Here is a 13,917-nt window from a genome sequence, read left to right on the forward strand (position 1 = left end):
AAGACGATCCCGCTTAGTATTTTATTTTTGGATGCTTCGATTGCTTTATATTGTATACTTATATGAGTGGACTCCTTTTTAAAATATTCTTTATATTTTAAGCAAAAAAATTCTGCAAATATACAAGTTTTTGGCCTGGATTAGTTAATTCTAACTAAGTCTTGTCTTCTCCTGAAGAAGATACGAAATACCTCGCTTTTCAGAACAGGTTTGAGAAATTTGCAGAAATAAATAAATGAAATATGTGACACAATTGCGTCGATAAAGCACAATGAGAGATTATGCCACTTTGATGTGTAATTTATGATATGCAGATTATTAATTTCCATATCTTTAGCAAAGTGTACAGAAAGATTTTGAATGTAGTTTTAATTTTTAAAGCGTACGAAATTGAAGCGATATTTGACGAGTATATATAGTAAGTTGAAGTTGCACTACTTTCCCGTGAGACTAGATAAGCTTAATTATTGCCAAAGGGAGAAAGAAATTTTGAATACCACCAAATTTTCATGGCATGTTCATGCCTTCCTTGACGTCTAGGTAAACGGAGATGGAAAAAAAGAGATGGGAAATTGATTTTATTGCCAAGAGAAGGAAACCAAAAATTAATTTCACACAATAAGATTTTTGTCAAGTGGTTCACATTTATAATTACCAATAACATGAACAGAATGCTAGAGAACAAAGATAACTTGTCAGTGGAAGTGGGGAAAAAAGAAAAATATTTTAATCGTTAGAGATTGCAGCCAGACTCAAGCCTAAACGCTACTATTTCTTGACCCCTAGGGTAAGAGATTGGAGGCATTGGGCCTCCAAAAGGGATTGGGAGCCTTGGATTGCTTTCCCTCGTTTAACTTACCATTTTATGGTCATATATTAACCATTTTTAATAAATGAGGTAACATTAATGTTAATGTTGTAAAAGAAATATATAAATCAGAAATAAAAAACGGCTCAGCTTGTAGTTTAGAGAACAAGACACAGTGAGTATTACAGAGAGTTGTAACTTTGTGAACCTTCCAGGTTTATAAAATTTTAATGGACATAATAGAGGTGAGAGGAAAGGGAAAAAAAATTCTGGTCTTTTTACATTTGAGCAATGAGAGAAGTAGTTGTACTGAAATTAATGCTTCAGGTGATTTCATAATTTCAATTCAAATCTTAAACAAGTGATATTCCACAGTCAAATAAATGAGTTAACAACATATATAAAGTACATTTTTATTTCAACATTAAAATAAACATCCATACAAGAAGTTTGGGATATAATAAAATGTAAATGGCTCGTGGAAACTATTATTCATTCAATTGAGATTTATTGCATATGTCGCTCATGATGATAAGATCTCATAATTCTATATGAATATTTGGTTGAGGAAATTAGCCAATCTCACACCACCTTGAGCTATTCTTGTATTTACGACAAATTTCCGAGATGAGTAATAGCCATCTGTAATCGAACAAATAGATTAATTATAATTTTCGCCTAGATGAAAATCACCTTTAGCACTTTATAAATCATGTGAGTTTTTAAGCTCAAATATAGGATTCAGTATATGGATTAAAAAATATAATTTTAAGTTAGTTTTTTTTTTGTCACAAGCAACATACCACTTAAGTATGTACCATCTGGGGCATCTTTGTATGCATAACTACAAGCCTGTGAAATGCTCTCCGATGCAAAGCTGAAATAAATAATGTGTGATTTCAAGTATTATTTTAGCCTCTAAAATAAACAAAAAAAAAGTTGTCTTCTTTAACTAAATAATATCTTTATCTTACGTGTCTGCACAAGCGGACAAAGTAGAGCCACATGAGTTCCACTGATTTATTTGCGTGGACTGCAATATAAGAAAGTACAAAATATTTTATATGCTCAATCTATAAAAAAAATGATGCAAAATAAAATATGCTCTTAGAATTGAAAGCAACTCACCATACCGTAATGTTTGCTTTAATTGAATCAGACATTATATTCACATTATTGCTAAAGTAGTTCGATTCTGAGGATTGTATTATTTTTGTGTCCCATACCTAATAAAAAATAAAACATAGTGTATGTCAATTTACTTGAGAAATACAAAGAATCTGTTCTTCGTATGACATTAAAAAAATATTTACATATATGGGTAGATATATCCAATTTTTGTTGCAATATATTGAAATGAGAATGACTTAACTGAGTGAAGGTTGGTCTTAACATTGTACCAATACACTGTAATGCTATTTCCCCCGAGATCAGTTGTAAAACCAACATGAAGTGGTTGGTGAACATCTCCCATAAAATGTGACAAGAACATGAGTGCTTGAGTCAAGTTGTCTAACGAGAAAAAACACATAAAAAGGAACACTCTCATTTAACATAGCAATTAAAGTATTTCATCTTTTTGTTCTTCGGGTCAGAATTATAATCAATAATTATTGAAAAAAACTACCAAATGCTTACTAACCATATGTTTACCATAAGCATGCATTAAGACTTGGGTGATTCGTAACAAGAAATAAAAAAAAAAATAAGTGTTAATTAAAAAACGCCACTATACAGGGGATTGATATGTATTTGATAGGAATCTAAACCTCAATTATTGTAAGATATTTTATTGTTAAAATCACGTTATTTTAAACAACATCTTACAAGTTGTCGAAGGATAAGTTTTAAGTTGTGTTGTGTAATTGTTAATTGCTCCAACCACACATCGTCCTGATGTTCCACTACTGTCATGACAGTCTCCTGGTAAACAATTTGAAAAACCAAAATATCATAAATGTCCATTGCATGTGTAGAAGATGATAGCTCTCTTACATAAATATTTTTTATTCAGTGTCCTTGTTTCTAGTTCCTTTTCTCTTTTTGTCTCTTCCGTTAGTTTCTTTTGAAATTGTAACAACTTTTAGTTAATTAACTACGTAAAGTGTGAAAAACAAAACATTTACTGGTGTAGTCATAGGTGCACAAGTTGTCGGGAGTATCAACATAATGAAGTGCCGACGACCAAGGACATGCAGTACGCACGTTGTCAGCCCAACTGCACATAGATGCCAAATCTCCATTGGCCGAGGACGGAAGCAATTGTAACACAGCGCTTGAGGCAGTACTAGTGAGATAACTCTGCAAATTTTAAATCATTTCTTTACGTATACTATGGCATTACTATAATACTAGACAACTAATATCTTGTTGACTTGTTCCAAGAAAATAATAATAAAATTACCTGGGCAATCTTGCAAACCATGTAGTGGCCATCTGTACCCCAGGCACTAGATAAGGGAACTGATGCAAAAAGTGATATAACAAATATTGCAGCAAACATCACATAACCCATTTCTCTCCCTCTCTTTATTTATCTGTCCCCGCTATCTCTTTCTTTATATATAGTTGTGTTCGCCTCCTCAATTTATACATATGGGCTTCTCATGAAAAAAATGAAAGTTGAATATGCCATGGAATATTATTTTGTTGCTTAATGTAAACACTGTAATATTATTAAAAAAAAGTTTTAAAAAATTCAATAATAAAATCATGACATTTAAAAATCTATTTTGTCTTCCACGGCATTATGAAAAATTCAATGTCCGAAAAATAATAATATCAATTCTTATATATGCTTCAGTACATTTCACTTGTTTAAGTTTGTAATTGAAAAAAAAAATTAAAAAATAATTACTCTTTCTCAAACGCATTATCCTTAAAATTAGTCAATCAAATTTCTTCAGAAATAATATATTGCATGGAAGTTTCTTTTATAATGTTAGGGAGTTCATTAGTACTAATAAGTCTTAAAATTGTATTGTATATCATTAGAAGTTGCTTATCACAATTCATAAACATAATAAAATCTTGAACCAATTAGAGATTTAGAGCATCTTAGATAATTTTGTTTTGTTTAATCTCTTAGAAGAAGTCTGCTTAGTACATGACAACTTCCATAAAGTTTCATTTTAAATATAGCCAGATCCTAAAATTTTCAAATAATTAATGAAGACTTGTTTTTGTGAACCAGAAAAACATTTTTTTTTTAATAGGCACACTAGCTACGGTTCTATTAAAGAACTTGAATATAAAGTAATGGAAAAATGTTTCTAGAAATTTAGTTTGGATAGTTATTAAAGTAATAAATTAGGAGAACTTATTAATAATATGAATTCATTTACTAGTAGTTCCAAATATATGCATGCGGTTTACATTGTATCTTCAGATGGAGTCGCTTCTTGTTGAATATATCCGTCATCTTTCAAAGAATATTTGAAATAAACAGATTGATTTTGGGTTCAGCCAAAACTACAATGTCTCCCAAAATGCATCAAAATTGCAAGTAAAATGCTAGGAAAGAGGGAAAAACCTAAATTATGCACATTACATCAACATATTAGCTATCATCTCGAAACTCCGATCGAAAAGAGAGAGAACGTACTTGAGCGAGAAAGGAGCGTGAGAGCGACCAAGTGAGAAAGAGCACCTGAGTGACAGTCGACGAGTTTGTCAGAGGAGAGAGCGAACTGAGCGAGATGAGAGCGAAAGAGAGAGAGAGAGTTCAGAGAGTTCCGATAATTTGATTCGAGTTTGCTCGATGGGCCATTCAAAACTCAGCTCGAATTTGGCCCATTCGAATTTAGGATTTTGAATTAGTGCCGTGTTTGGGCTTTAACCGTTCATCAAAGGAAGGAAAACACGTGTATTTGACTAGAGGAAGGGAATCCTATGACCTTTCATCTAAGAAGTGAGCGGACAGGATTAAATCAAAGTTATTTAAGGGCAGCTTTGTGCTCATAAATTTTCGGTACCGAATGGGAGATTTGGTACATCTGCACTAGGCGGTCTTCGGTACCGAATGGGAGATTTGGTACATCAACAATTGTATTGATAATAAAAACGGTCCAAAGTTATAAAAATTACAGTAAACAAGAGACTACCACAAACCATCTCCAAAAAAAAATTAAAATTACAAATTACATAGTCTAAACGACTAGACCATAACTAATTTGTCACAATTGGAACTGCAGTTTCAATCTACGATCTCGGTAGAAATTGAATTTCCCAAAAAAAAAAAAAAAACTTTTGGTGATGAGGGTAAAAAAAATCATCCGATTACATATAAGATATAACATGGTATACCGAACCTTGATTTGCTACACCCCTAACTTATTGGTAATATATCCCAATTCGTGATACGGAGAGAAAGATGAGTATGAATATTTAGCAGTGTTTTAAATAGCGCGCTATAGCGTTTTCCGACCAAAAAAGCTATGGCGCTATGCCCAAATAGCGCCGCTATAGCGCGCTATTCCGCGCTATAGCGCCGCTATTTGAGCATAGCGCGATTTTTTTAACCCGTACGCTATTTCGCGATAAACGCTATTTAAACCATTGATATTTAGAGACTCTACTAACCGAATGCAAGATCTGTTGGACTGAGTAGAAGAGCAATGGAAATATAGAATGGCGAGATCAAGGCAAAACACTGGAAGACGATGAAGAAAATGAAGACAACGATCTAAGGCCAGGGTGGCAGACTGGCAGGGTACGTATAACATTAGAGCACAATGAAGATTTAATTTTAATTTTATTTTGTTTTTCGAATCTTTTATTTGATTTTGTCTTTAGCTCAAATGTTTTGAACTTCTTTCTTCGCCATTGTAGTTACAAAATCCTTGTAACTTCTTTACCATATTATAACTAAATAGGGGCATGATCCTTATTATTCTTAAAAAAAAAAAAAACTCAGCATTAATTGCAGTGCAACAACATACAACAGCACAAATGCAAACTCTCAAGCAAATTAGTTGTCTGAATATTTTAATTAATTGGGCCAATATTAAGATATGAAACTGAATTGACTGGGAACAAGGACAGTACTGAAAAATATAGTTAGGCTGTTTAGATATTGCTTATATATCAACACTATATGACAATTAATGCAGAAGCATCAACATAATATTCAATGAAGAAGAGGACAGCTAATATGCAATTACAACTGAGAACTTGTCAAAACACAACTAATTGGTGTTGTTCTCGTAAAACTTTCTCAAAAATGCAACAACAACAAAAAAAAAAAAAAAATAGTAAAGATATGACAACCCCCTGTCAAAGCTATAAAGGCGGTCGAAGAAATTTTCTTTTTATTTGGCAAAATAATACTTTTAGAAGCCCTGCTCGTAGAGGTAGTCACCAAGCCTCTCCACAACCATGTTGCATTGCCCAGGTGTCATCGGCTCTTCATAAACACCCATAATCAGGGCTTGGTTCGTCTTTTTCACGCACACACCACCAGATCCCTAAAACCGAAACCAACAGCTGAATTAGATAAAATAAAATAAGCCTGAGTAGAATGAAAAATTGGAAAATCAACAATTATTAAATTATTCTCTGCATTCAACTAATAGTTAGGTATATGTAAACTCAAGTTGAGTACTATTGATTAGAAAAACAGAATCACTTATGTAAGCCCTCAGAAATAGATCAACCATCAAAGCTACATGGAAAATACATAAAGAAAACTTCGGTGTATGCACCAAAAGAAGATCATTTTTTTTTTTTTTTTTTGCAAGGAAAGAATTCCATACTTTGAAGGGATTCACATGTCACTTTGAGACCTTATGGCATTGTAGATAGATGTAATTTTTCAAAATTGAAGATCAAATGAAGTACCTTCTTTCCACGAATAACTGCACCAGGCTCCCCCTGGATGACCATGTACTTGGCCCCACCGAGAAACAACCCAGTTGGTGCAAGTGATCCAGGTTCATCAAAGTCCTTCACTATAGCTGCTATTTCCTCTGATTTAAACTGCACGTTAGAATACCATTACCATGGTTAATCATCTCCAAAAGGTTTTACATATAATGTGTATCTTGTATAAATACATCAGCAAAAGATTTTATGATGATCATTCTAGCTCTGTTTTAATACTCTTTCAAAATGATAGAACGAGGGAACCTACGGTAATACTTTAGTGAATTTTTTGAGGATTATGTCTATATATGTTACCCACATATTCAGGGCAATAAGCAACTTTTTAAAGTACTTTAAAGGCAAAAAAATTCAGTGGGTAATATACTGTGGATACATGTAAGTCGGAACGAGAATTGTATTCTAAGAGGTCGATTTGAAATAAATAAAAAAGTGTCTATCTTCACAAGTTTCACTTGATATAAAAATTAAGGCAGCGATATGCTTTATGGAGCGCATTAATATCTCGACCAAATACTTAAAAATAGGTTTCTAAAGTTATCAAATTTATTCCAAAAATCACAGCATCAGTCGATCAGATCATCAACGCCAGTTATATTGGATCCACATTTCTACACAGAAAGATCGGATGGAGCGGAACAAACTTCCAATCGTCACCCAATCTAAAAGAGAAGGAAAGGTGATGCATGTATGGTGAATACCTGAGGGAAAGCGGCGCTTTGGGCCCAGACAGAGCCATCCTGGCTGAGGATCGCTGCGGCAGTGAGATGCTGACCGTCGATCTCGCACATGAGATGATCATCGACGTATGATTGCCACGACATCTTTTCTCTCTTGCTTTTCTTTTTCCTTCTTCTCTTTCCTTTGCTTCTCTTCTTTCTTGTGTTTGTAATGCCTCGGTGTATCGCTCGTTTGAATGCTATTAAAATAGAGTTTTTCTCTCTTTAGGTAACAAATTGCGGGGCCATGAGAGGCGGAGAGTGAATCGCTGGTGCGTCGCCACTTCTTCTCCTAATAATATCCGCTAGGCTCGGTGTACAAGGAAAGCTCTTTTCTGGTCCCACAAATCTATGTACGTAGGTGCATTAAATCAAGTTCATGTAAAACATTGCCTCTTATTCTTTTTCCGATAAAATATAGTTCGTGAACTTGGTTCGGAAACAAAACAACGCTCCGGTCTCTTTAGAGTTAAAAAGTGGGCATTTTATCGTCAGTAAGTTACTAAGCTAGTACCTGTTGTATATTGCTGTTGTGTTCCAGGTGTTAGAGGTAAATTGAACAGGAATGGATGACTGGCCCGCAACATCGCCTTTGATAATGGGTAGAATTGAATTGATCGGGGAAAAAAGTTCATGGATTAAACGGACTCGATGCACCTGAAAAGAAGATTCAAAGGTTGTGATGCGGATGCCTGTACAAGCTCAGCAGTTCAAAGAAAAGAAGGGCGAGGGGCCACATCATTACCTGGGTGCGGGTCCCATTGACAGGTTTGTGCTTATTTACAGAGCTAACTTGGTTCCCGCATACATTTATACTTGACAGAGTGAGGGTACGGTGTTATGCATAGCTTATATTAGTATGTAGTATAGGAGATCGAATCTCCTGCCCCCCCCCCGGGGTAGGAAATTTCTGCCCCCCCTGGAATAGGAAATTCCTGCCCCAGAGTCACTGTTAGTGGGCTCTCTAAACTCTAAATCCTAAACCCGGCCCCACCCACCCTAAATCCGATCCCACCCCGCAGTGACTGAGGGGACAGGAAAATCCTACACCCCGGGGGGCAGGTGATCTGCTTCCTGTATTATAGAGGATGGTTCAAATTCATCCAAATTTTTGTACACCCAAATGCACTCTATCTTTCAAATCATTTTTCTCCGTTTTTAAAGTCCGAATAGTCAATCCAAACCGTTAGATGCGATCTATATATTAAGATGTGCTTGGAGACCAAATTTTACATTTTTTGGAATTTTTTTATTATTTATTAAGCCATTTTGAAAATCGCTGATTTTATATTTTTCGGACCATTGGATCAGCGATTTTCAAAGTGGCTTAATAAATAGTAAACAAATTTCAAAAAATGTAAAATTTGGTCTCCAAGCACATCTTAATATATAGATCGCATCTAACGGTTCGGATTGACTATTCGAACTTTAAAAACGAAGAAAAATAATAGGATGCATTTGGATGCACAAAAATTTGGGTGCATTTGAACCCTCCTCTATATAGATTGATATCTTTATTATGTTCAAACAGTTCAACTGTTCAACATGATTTTTATATAAAAATATACTTCTAAATAAAATTTTACATTTTCAAACTTCTTAACTAGCTTTAGATAGGTAAACTCAATTGATCTAAAAATGGTAAAACATTCAAAATTACTAAATTTTTACCTACTGAAAAGTTCTACAAAAAAATTCTAAAAATATAAAATTTAGTCTATATCCTAGTTAATTTTTGGAAATAAATTTATTATATTTAATTTTAATAAAAAAATATATATTTGGATACAACAATTCGGTATGATGCAGAAAACATCACACAGTATCTAGATACCATGCTAACTTTTACAAAATGTAATGTAAGATGATAGTGTTTGTATAAGCGGTACATTGGTAGAAATGGGCCAATTTGGGAAACCCACAAAGTTTAAAGACTAAAGATTGTATGATTTGCAAAGTTACTCAACTACACTCTAATCTAATCCAAAAGCTGTTCCCACCAATAATACACAATCTAGAAACATTTGGCATCCATAAATTACTCGCTGCTGCAAGAGAAAATTCGCAAAAGTTACAAACATTGTAATACATGACTTCTCAGAGAATGTCAACTATTCCAATTGACATAAGAGATAATAACAAGACTAGCTCTAGCATAAACCGACACGAAATCATCCTAGCTGCTTCAGACGGAACTGCAGAAGCCGAAGAATTCATCTGGCCCAATTTACTGTAAGCGAGGGAGAGGAAAAAATCATTGCTAGAACAGGTTACCTTGATACTATAGAATATCAAACACAAAAAATAATTTCTCGCATACCTTGAGTTTGGGTACATGCACGAATCATAACCTGTAATGTATTAAATTAAAGCTAAATCAGAATACCTTTCAAAATAATCAAACAGAACCTAATAATACAAACAAAAATCAACACTTTTCTGCTTACTTGGATCTTTTGTAGTCTTCACCCCGATACCCCCAAAAGTACATGCCACATCATTTGCACCGTTCATCTGAAAATAACTATTGAAAGCAAATGACGCATGTGAGGATGTGGTATCAGGCTGATAGCATGGTTGGCTCGGCTGGATCGCTGAACAATCCACATTTCCAGGCCCGCATGCCCAATTTAAAGCATTCTGTAAATCAGTTTCACTTGCATTTGCCGATGCCACACACCAAGTCCCATTAGAACTCGTAATATTTGCTCCGGTTGAAATATCCACATTCCCTCTACCACTCCAGTCGAGACTATAGATACTGGTCTGATCAGGATAGAATAACCCCCAATTACGCTCGGATGCAATTCCTGGCTTCCTGTTCTCGTTGAATAAGGAGAATATGTAGGTGTCAATTTCCACTCCGGGTTTTGCTGGGGTACCAGTATCATTTACCATGTGCCTGATTAGATTGGTGTTGTAAGTTTGCGCATTGTCTGACGTAGCTGCAGTTTCACTTGTGGCACCTTTGCTAGGCCAGCCGGTCTCAGTTACCATCACGTTGAGGGTTTTAAAATTTAATGCCATCAATGCGTAGATGATCGAATCAATTTGTGCATCGAGCATGTTCGTGTAGACCAGACCCGTGTTCGGGTCAATCACATCAGAAGCTTGTGGAGAGAGCAAGGCATAATCGAGGGAAACATTTTTATTTGAATCCCTATACGCATAATATGGGTATATATCAACCATGAAAGGAGACTGATTCTCAACCAAAAATTCCAACATCGGTTTCAAAAAATAAGCATAGCTACTATTGAATGCCCCTGCCGAAGGAGGAAATGACCGAGAGAGAATACCCAATGAGTGTGTGCTTGATACCTTAATTCTCTTATGCAAGCCGACTTTTTTAAGGGCATTGTGAACATTTATCATGGCAGGAACAACAAGAGAGGATACATTAACCGGGCTTTCTGTAACCTCTGTTCCTACTGTAATATATGTAATCATTGTGGCCGGGTAGTATGGTAAAATACTATTCTTGAGCCAGGTGTCAACATTAGATTGGTACTGGGATAATGGAAGGAGATCAGAATTGGGGACACCAACCATAAGCTCAACCCCAGTGTTTGCGAATGCTTTTATGACGTCTATGTTTGAGTCGTAAATGCGCACATATTTGATGGAATGGAGTTGTACCAGCTGAGCCACCTTGTCAGGTGTCGGCAAGTCGTCGGCATTTCGACCATAGCATATGCCGATTTTTGCACCTTGACCAAACCCTGCATGTGGAATCTGATATGAGAATTTTTGGGGGATAAACCCATTGTTGACATTGTTGAAGGAAAAATTGCCCCAGTCAATGTTTCTATAGCATGTGCCTAATTTTCTTTTTTAATCTTAGTTGTTAGGTCAAAGGATAAAAAAAAAGTTTTATTCTGCGTAGGTGGCAACCTGATATTAATAGCACAATAAATAAAATATCCTAAAAAGGTAGCCTCCGTATCAAGGAAAGCATCCCATTTTCAAAAGATTAATTCGCTGATGTTATCCAACTAGAAAAGGAAGAAAATGACATGCAATGTAGCTTGTACACTCACTGATCTTTGATCAACAATAACCGCAAAACCCAAAACCCAAAACACAGATTAAACTAAAAGGCAAAGTTAGGCTCACCGATTAAGCTCGAAATGAGAAGAAACTGTATCAAAAACACCTCTCTCGCCATTAATGGAAGTGATACCAAGCCTGCCTCCTCACACCACCTCTCTCTCTCTCTCTCTCTCTAAACTATCTCGCTCTCGAGATAGTGATCAAGGTATCTAAGCTTTGCTTGACCTGATTTTGACTGTGAAGTTGGAAACAACAAAGAGGCCAGAAGCATAGAGACAAGGTGACAAGAGAGAGAGGTACGGAGTGTGGAGAACAGGGGGGAACCGGATTTGAAAGAATTTTATTAAATGGAGTTGAGAACACGCCTCGGGTCCGGAACCGAGAGGGGATGTTTGCAAGAAGGGAATGGAAACCGAGGAGACGGGACAGACTGACAGGGTCACAGACATATTAGAATGGGACAGTGGGACCCATAAATTTCAACGGTCGTAAAAATTTAATTACTTAAGCACGCAGATTCGTCCGTTTCTGTGATATAATAAGTACGTTTGAATTACACGGGAATAGCTCTAATTCAGAAATAACAGTTATTTCTAGCGAGCTATTCTTTGTTTTTCACGTTTGGATGAAAAAAAAGTTATTCTCAACACAAGGAATAGCTCGGATTAGCTGCTATTCCGCTATTCCTTAGAAATGTTGGGTTAGTAGCTATTCCGAAATGTCAGGTTAGCAGCGATTCCGAGCTATTCTTTGTTTCATCCAAACACACCCGAGAAAATAGGTAGAATAGTTACTGTTGAGAATAGTAGATTAAAAATAGTTAGAATAGCTACTATTTAAAAAATAGCGCTAATTTAAAGCTATTCGGAAGTTGTTTGAATTGAATATTTAGAATAGCGAGAACAGCAATTGAATATTTGAGAGAGTAAATTTGTTATTCCATATTTTTGTAGGAATAGCGAGAACAACGTTATTCTCGCTGTTCCTAAGTATGTTTGGATGAATCGGAACAGCACTATTCTCGCTGTTCTCGCTATTCTCGCTATTCTTGATACATTCAAACATACCTCAAGTTTAGTGTGTATCCTCTGCATTAACTCCGAAAGGAATTTTTGCGTTGATGAATCTCAACCGTCTAATTTTAAACGGAGCCAATCCGGCCTTCGCTTATAATATAGGAAATTCTTTAATATTAGTGTGGATCAGTCTACACTAATCTTAAAATAGATCGGATGGTCCAACTTTGTTAACTCAAAAGATTTCCTTTTTGAGTTAATGCAGAGGATACGAGCTCGTTTTTTAAACGTTTGACACTGGTCGGAGACTGGCAGCTGACGTGGAAAACAGAAAATGTCTGGAATGTGCCGGGCCGGGCCTGACTTGTTATTCTACTGTCTGTTACAAAACCTGTGAGTGAATCCCATTTGTGCTGGATAGTGGGCCGGCACATTCACCTGTGAGTGAAGCCCACTTTGAGTAAGCGCGTTGGGCTATGGAATTCATCTGGGTTTAAGAAAACCACCGTAGAGATGGTCAAATAAGCATGAGAGAATGGCGTTGACATATATGCCCCGGGATATCCAATGTTGATCTTATTTTCCCTCGCACTTATTAAGACCGTCAATGAAATATGTTTATCTGGTTATTCAATATTATGGATGATGCTCATTATTAGTGAGTTATCGTTGTTAGCTTATCGAGTAACGGACGAGTAGAAAAAAAAGGATCATTCATTAAAATATTGGGTTAGAATACTGAGAAGAAAACAAGGACATGTTAATTATTCTAGAAGACTATTGATAAAAGTCAATTCCTCTATAACAAATGTTTAGGTTTGGAGTAGAACTAGTGTTTTTAAATTCACCAAACTATTTTTTTTTAAACTTTAAAACCTACCTGATTGGCTTCAAATGATAAATTTGAATTATTGAAACCCACCTATCTTACAAGTGATGTGTTTACATACAAAAAAATTTTAACTTTCGATAATATAAAATCAAGCAGTCAAAGTTAGAAGGTTTATAAATTTAATTTTAATGCATTTCTTTTTTTGAACATCTTTTAACCACTACTTGCCTCTATACAAAATTAATTCGAAAATTAAAAATTTCACATATAAATGTATCACACGTAAGGTATATGAGTTTCAACGGTTCAAATTCGTAATTTGAAATCAATCGGATAAATTTTAGAGTTGAGTTTAGAGAAAATTCAGTGAACTTAATAACATTCTAATTCTACTCAATAGTTTTGTATTATATTCTTATAGCACTAGGTACATGTTAGACTATTATAATATTATATTTACATATAAATTATTATTTCATTAGAAAGTCATTTCAATTATCTTTCTTTCCATGCTTGGTCGATATTTTATTATATAGGTAAAATAAATGGTTAACGGGTACAAATATTATGGAAATAAATATGTTGTTATTCTAAAGAAATAATATGAAT

General features: G+C 35.1%; 4 protein-coding genes across 6 annotated transcripts in view; 1 reads left to right on the top strand and 3 right to left on the bottom strand.

The window, feature by feature from the left end:
- The window catches only part of LOC144562874 (uncharacterized), a 98,761-nt gene that overhangs the window by 64,792 nt on the left and 20,052 nt on the right, over positions 1 to 13,917 (top strand). The gene's annotated exons all lie outside the window — the stretch shown is intronic.
- Positions 1,182 to 3,605, bottom strand: LOC144563384 (endonuclease 4-like). The gene is made up of 8 exons (XM_078312854.1): positions 3,213 to 3,605; positions 2,935 to 3,109; positions 2,636 to 2,731; positions 2,181 to 2,320; positions 1,942 to 2,034; positions 1,783 to 1,841; positions 1,612 to 1,685; positions 1,182 to 1,450 (listed from the first exon to the last, which is right to left on the bottom strand). The coding sequence occupies exons 1-8, from the start codon at positions 3,321 to 3,323 to the stop codon at positions 1,356 to 1,358; spliced, it is 843 nt and encodes a 280-aa protein (XP_078168980.1). The 5' UTR covers positions 3,324 to 3,605; the 3' UTR covers positions 1,182 to 1,355.
- Positions 5,872 to 7,610, bottom strand: LOC144563242 (profilin). Its single transcript, XM_078312683.1, has 3 exons — positions 7,390 to 7,610; positions 6,647 to 6,784; positions 5,872 to 6,273 (listed from the first exon to the last, which is right to left on the bottom strand). The coding sequence occupies exons 1-3, from the start codon at positions 7,510 to 7,512 to the stop codon at positions 6,139 to 6,141; spliced, it is 396 nt and encodes a 131-aa protein (XP_078168809.1). The 5' UTR covers positions 7,513 to 7,610; the 3' UTR covers positions 5,872 to 6,138.
- Positions 9,387 to 11,859, bottom strand: LOC144563383 (O-Glycosyl hydrolases family 17 protein). Its single transcript, XM_078312853.1, has 4 exons — positions 11,524 to 11,859; positions 9,855 to 11,129; positions 9,728 to 9,758; positions 9,387 to 9,637 (listed from the first exon to the last, which is right to left on the bottom strand). The coding sequence occupies exons 1-4, from the start codon at positions 11,573 to 11,575 to the stop codon at positions 9,505 to 9,507; spliced, it is 1,491 nt and encodes a 496-aa protein (XP_078168979.1). The 5' UTR covers positions 11,576 to 11,859; the 3' UTR covers positions 9,387 to 9,504.

Source organism: Carex rostrata, chromosome 12 (genome assembly GCF_964058835.1).
Source record: "Carex rostrata chromosome 12, lpCarRost1.2, whole genome shotgun sequence".
Lineage (NCBI taxonomy): Eukaryota > Viridiplantae > Streptophyta > Magnoliopsida > Poales > Cyperaceae > Carex > Carex rostrata.

What these genes read in the sequence shown, in the direction of transcription:
- LOC144563384 (XM_078312854.1), bottom strand. Translation starts at nt 3,323, where the DNA reads ATGGGTTATGTGATGTTTGCTGCAATATTTGTTATATCACTTTTTGCA. An exon ending in TTAAGACCAACCTTCACTCA is followed by an intron (nt 2,035 to 2,180) that starts GTTAAGTCATTC and finishes ATTTTTTATTAG; the next exon opens with GTATGGGACACAAAAATAAT. An exon ending in AGATGGTACATACTTAAGTG is followed by an intron (nt 1,451 to 1,611) that starts GTATGTTGCTTG and finishes GTTCGATTACAG; the next exon opens with ATGGCTATTACTCATCTCGG.
- LOC144563242 (XM_078312683.1), bottom strand. Translation starts at nt 7,512, where the DNA reads ATGTCGTGGCAATCATACGTCGATGATCATCTCATGTGCGAGATCGAC. An exon ending in AAAGCGCCGCTTTCCCTCAG is followed by an intron (nt 6,785 to 7,389) that starts GTATTCACCATA and finishes TCTAACGTGCAG; the next exon opens with TTTAAATCAGAGGAAATAGC. An exon ending in CAGTTATTCGTGGAAAGAAG is followed by an intron (nt 6,274 to 6,646) that starts GTACTTCATTTG and finishes TTTCGGTTTTAG; the next exon opens with GGATCTGGTGGTGTGTGCGT.
- LOC144563383 (XM_078312853.1), bottom strand. Translation starts at nt 11,575, where the DNA reads ATGGCGAGAGAGGTGTTTTTGATACAGTTTCTTCTCATTTCGAGCTTA. An exon ending in TCTCATTTCGAGCTTAATCG is followed by an intron (nt 11,130 to 11,523) that starts GTGAGCCTAACT and finishes TTCCACATGCAG; the next exon opens with GGTTTGGTCAAGGTGCAAAA. An exon ending in TGCATGTACCCAAACTCAAG is followed by an intron (nt 9,638 to 9,727) that starts GTATGCGAGAAA and finishes CCTCGCTTACAG; the next exon opens with TAAATTGGGCCAGATGAATT.